Below are 5,034 nucleotides of genomic sequence, written 5' to 3'. Positions count from 1 at the left end.
CCAACATGACTGTCAGATGCACACGGAATAAGGTCACGGATCCGGCTCCTCTCACGTACAGCCAGTGCCGTTGGGCCAGGTTCCCGGCAGGCCCACATGTCAGTCAGCGAAGTGCCGTTCACCAGGGGATCCTCGTCCATAAGGTCACAGGGTTCCCCTCCCTCCCACTGCCACCGGAGCCGAGGAACCCGACCATGACGCTTCATAATTGTGGCAATCGTAATAATTGTCACAACTGATGCAGTTCAGTTGGACCATGAACAGTCACCTTCACCGTTCAATTCCAGGCATCCTCTTTGAGCTGTATATACGTACATTTTTAACGACAAGAAAATGGCTGAATTTTGACAGCACAAGCATCAACTGCACCTGTCCGTGGGAGGCAGCAATTCATCCAGGAAAGGGAGTATCTTCTATTCTATAGATGTGTTCATGCACAAAACTTTCGTTACAGGTACAGCTGCAGATATATGCATGCCACTGTCTTAGATCATCTACTCTCCTTTACTGACCTCAGTATCTGCACAGGTGACTATGTGACATCTCGCTCTACACAAGCAACATTCTATGTCAGGCGACGCAGCAGCAGAGTCTCTGAATCATATGCACAGCACCTCGACTCTGACTGGCATCTTGCTTCTAAGCATCAGGTATCAGAAAGCTGACTAAATCAATTGAAGAATCTATGGATCATGAATGTGATCTGAAGAATCTATAGCCCCGAGCAGGATCGCACATGGGCGATGAGCAAGAGATCAATCTGCAGCTAGTGCTTGGAGCTCGCGCAGGTGGTCTGGTATCAGTGTTCCCAGGTGCGGATTCTGGGGGTTCTCTGCATATGCAACATGGTATGCTGCAATGCAAGCCTGCGGCCACGCAATCATCATTCGGCACTGCAACATTGCAATATGAAGGAAAAGAAAATTATAAACCAGAAGCATAGAACAGTAAGGGACATCTACACTTAATAATTGTTGTTGGACCGCTGCCCTTTTCGGTGGATAAATAACAGTATCTCCCTCCCTTTGCAGTTTTCAGTGGACAAGCATCTCTCTTCTTTTGGATAATAAATAAATGGATGTCATTTTCATGTAATTATGATAGAAGAAGCACCTAGAACTACAAAAAGTGGAAAGGTGCCCCCCTACAATTTCACTAAAGGCAATGTAAAGGAAAATCCATATTTTATATATCTCTGTACCAACTAGCTTGTGAGGCTTATGGACGCAACTACCTAAAATGTCAAGTGGCATAGGTATGCAAAATGTTGAACTAAACAGGTTTATGCTACTTCTTTGTAAACAAACACCAATAGGCAGTTTGCTTTTCTTTTTAGCAAAACACCAATGCAGACTTCGGTTGTCACTAATGCTGATAAACACAGGAAAAACAGCCGGAGAGGGATTAAGTAGAATACCATGTAATAACCGATGAGAAATGAGTAGAACGATATTGGCAGAGCAAGCTCCTTACGATCCCTATCCATGGCCAGTGCCCATGAACCAGCAACCAACGAAGCCAAGGCGCCTCCCGTGACAGCCGAAAGGAAGCAAAAGGAACCGGTGAGGTCTGAATCAACAAGCTTCGCCATCCCGCGGAGAACAAAAAGGGACCACACATCCCGCGAAGCCACACAGAACGCCTTCCCCCGTGCTCCAACATGGACAAAGCCCCACCGGTTCACCCGTCCCATCAGTTTCTCCGAGACACTCAGGCAGCAGCCCTGGCAGCATGAGAAAAGGAACTCGTCGTTGCTCCCTGACAGGGCGTTAATCGCCCGAGCGAAGCTCCTCACCGCTGCAATCACCGGGACAAGCACAGCCCCCATGCATATGTCACCGAAAGCTGGCCCAGACATCGTGCCACAGAATGCTTCGACGGTGCCGCCTGGCATGCGGACTCCGTAGGCAAGCGCCGCATGTGCCAGCCTTGCCACGGCCACATAGACGAAGTAACGCAGCACCTGCATTGTCCATGATATGCTCACCAGGAGCGCAGCCACGTAGACGATATGGAAATCCATGAAGTGCCCTTCCGCAGCTGAAATGCAGCTGATGGCAACTGTCCAGAAGGCCATATAGCCAAACGCGGCAAGGACAACAAAAAGAACCAGGCAAGAGGCACTGAAGGGCAGATGTGCTCCATTGACAGAGGTGGAAAGTACTGCGGCGGCATGCTGGAGGCGTGGACCAGTGGCCCAACAACTGTACAGCGCCGCTGCGATGGCGATCACAACTATGAGCACCCCGATACCAAGGGCTTCGCCATCGCCGACAAGGAGTATCACTACATCGCAGCCAAGTGCGGAAACAGGAGCTGTCCAGAGTGATGTTTTGATGGCTTTTGCAGGATTAGTGACAGCAAGGATAGTCCAAAAGCAGGCAGCGATAATAGATAATATCACAGAAGAGGCGAGCGGAATGAAGTGGGCGAAGGGCTTGTAGGTAGGATTCGGGTGGGAAGAAGCCTGGACTCCAAGAAAGATTGTGAAGGCGACGAAAGCAACGAGGTGCATGATGAACAGAATCTTTGTGACACTGGCTGTGAAACCACTGCAACAACCACGACTGTCAGGGACTGCAATGTTCCCATAGACCGGAGAGTAAATTTGCTCTTCTATTTCAAGTGGCACCTGAAGAAGTAGTGGTTAGAACATTAGTGAACTGGAATCCTAAAACCAAAACAACGGAGTCTTGTAATGGGATTTTGTATATGTTTGTTCAAAGCTGTAGCGAGATGGTAAAAGTTTGCTATCCTTTGAATGTTATGGAAATTAAAATATGTTGGAGCAAACATGGTGCATTAATCGTACAAGCTATGAAGAAATAAACTCATGCTTATAGTGATGCCATGCAAATGATTCCCCAAAAGCTATTCCAGAAACCCACATCTGTAACGAATGTTTTAAAATAATCAAGAAGAAAGCTAATGTTATAACTTCATATCTCTAGCTTATAAAGCAAATAGAGGGACTAATGTAGGTCTGCAGTCAGGATTGATCTTGCCATCTTGTCTGATAACAGCAAATTCACTTAACACAAAAATGTACAGATTGCAATATTGTTGGAATAAGATGAATGTTCTCACTATCAGTCTATAAGCCAGACGGAGGGGGAATTTGTGAAGATAATCCCACATGTAACTGAATATATTTGATAAATATAAGCAACAACTGGTTCCTCCCAAATTGAACTCGGCTTCTATTTGGTATTATGGTGTTAATTTTCTCTTAGAAACTTGCAACGAGTTATTTATTTTACCCTAAAATTAAGCCACAATACGTGTTTTAAGCTATCTTGTAGGCTACAGTTTTATGATAAACTAGCACATACTGCATTGTTTTTCAGATATCTTATACAAGCACATAATCTGATATTGGCAATCAGAATAATTGTACCAGAATTTCAAAGGAAACCAGTTTAAGATGCAGATGATGGAGTTGTGTATTTCAAATATAGTCACAGAAACACTTGCTATTTTCTTCTATTATTACTGCATACGTAGTAGCGATACTGAATGTGCATCTCAGCAGAGAATTGACAATGTCAAAATATAAAACTATGGATCAATCAAAAATTGTGCAATCCCCAAAATTCTTAGGGCGAACTAAGGCCAACAAAGTCATGGTGCCACTCAAGTAGGCCGCCAAACCCCAAGCACTTGGGCACTGCACTGCCTCGTTTCGGTTTGCGCTGCACTGCCAGCAATAGTTGTACTCTTATACCAAGCCCAATCCACAACCATCTGTCGCAGGATTCGTTCAACCAACTCTTATACACATGAGCAGCATCGAAAGATTCGAAACAGCCAGTTCGGACACACGGCCTTGCGCGCAGGAACTGATTCGAGCGACACCGACACGAGCAAAACGATTCTGAACGCATGTATTACATGGTTTATCCGAATTACTCAGTACGATTCAGTGGTCCAAGCAGAAGCGGCACAATCAGACCAGCTCGATGGCAAGCACACGCACGACTGGGGGGGGGGGGGGGGGGGGGGGGGGCACCCCGAATCCCCGATTCGCCGGTCCTAAGCGCACTCCCCTCGGGGCACACGAAACAAATCGCGGCACCGAATCGCGGAATTCCCCAAGCAAAAGCAGCAGGAGCGAGCACCCAGCCGAAGTCAAACGCAGGCACGCCGAGCGCGAGGGGCAGGCCGATGGGGAGAGGGGCAGAGAGAGGAGAGGGATGAGGCGGGCGCCGGTCACCTGGTAAGGGCTGTCCGCCGGCGTGTGCGCCGCGCCGCCCCCGGTCGTAATGCCGCCGCCGGCCGCCGTGATTTCGCCGACGCCGACGCCGGTTCCTCCCTGCCTCGCCGCCATCGCCCTGCCGACCGCCGTGCCCGTCTCTCTCTCTCTCTCTCTCTCTAATCCGTGGGTGGCTTTGGTCCGGTAGTAGTAGTGATAATCATGTGCTCCGGCTTTGGGTCTGGCTTTGCTCTCGCTTTCGCCAGCGGCCGCGCTTTTTCGCTTGCTTCGCCTGCTCTGCTTCAACGGGGGAGAAGTGGTTCCACTACCCTCCTTTTTTTTCTGCTTTGGGTTGAGGAGGGAGGCGTGGCGTGGGGAGTGGGGTGCGTGGGGTTACCGGAGAATGCAGGTGGTTTGGGTCTCTGACTCGGTGGGGTCAGTGGGGTTTTGTGCTCTTCCGTCGCGGCCGTGCGCCGCACGGGGGACGAGGCGAGCGATGACTTGGAGTGCAGAGGGTGACGGGTCGTCGTCGGGTTTGGACCTCGGCTTTACACGTCATCATGAGGACGGGCCGTGGCATGCGAGCTATCTCTCGCCCATTGGTGTCACTTAACCCCGTCACGTTTCGATGCTACTGAGCCTGTCCAGCACTGCAGTTTTTTTTTCATGGACCAGCACTGTAGCTGACTCCGCCCGAGTTTTTCCTTCTGTTTTCTCTCTTTTCCAGGTTTAACTGTTTGCACCGGTTTTCCTTGGTTTTTTTATCATTTTATTTATTCTTTCTTTGGGGTTCTTCACTTCTCCTTGTTTATTTCTTCAGTTTCTACTGCTTTTTTTCCTTT

General features: G+C 48.8%; 1 protein-coding gene across 1 annotated transcript; it reads right to left on the bottom strand.

The window, feature by feature from the left end:
* Nucleotides 1-389: 389 nt before the first annotated feature.
* On the bottom strand, nucleotides 390-4,535 carry LOC123113164 (protein PNS1). Its single transcript, XM_044534315.1, has 3 exons — nucleotides 4,214-4,535; nucleotides 1,418-2,632; nucleotides 390-893 (listed from the first exon to the last, which is right to left on the bottom strand). The coding sequence occupies exons 1-3, from the start codon at nucleotides 4,325-4,327 to the stop codon at nucleotides 756-758; spliced, it is 1,467 nt and encodes a 488-aa protein (XP_044390250.1). The 5' UTR covers nucleotides 4,328-4,535; the 3' UTR covers nucleotides 390-755.
* Nucleotides 4,536-5,034: the final 499 nt, after the last annotated feature.

Source organism: Triticum aestivum, chromosome 5B, assembly GCF_018294505.1.
Source record: "Triticum aestivum cultivar Chinese Spring chromosome 5B, IWGSC CS RefSeq v2.1, whole genome shotgun sequence".
Taxonomy (NCBI): domain Eukaryota; kingdom Viridiplantae; phylum Streptophyta; class Magnoliopsida; order Poales; family Poaceae; genus Triticum; species Triticum aestivum.
The sequence above is the reverse complement of the archived record's forward strand: the minus strand, read 5'-3'. Positions and strand labels throughout refer to the sequence as shown.

Excerpts from the sequence above, each read along its gene's own strand:
- LOC123113164 (XM_044534315.1), bottom strand. The coding sequence starts at position 4,327 with ATGGCGGCGAGGCAGGGAGGAACCGGCGTCGGCGTCGGCGAAATCACG. Across the intron at positions 2,633-4,213 it reads CGGCGGACAGCCCTTACCAG|GTGCCACTTGAAATAGAAGA; the intron begins GTGACCGGCGCC and ends CTACTTCTTCAG. Across the intron at positions 894-1,417 it reads TTCTCATCGGTTATTACATG|TGCCGAATGATGATTGCGTG; the intron begins GTATTCTACTTA and ends GCAATGTTGCAG.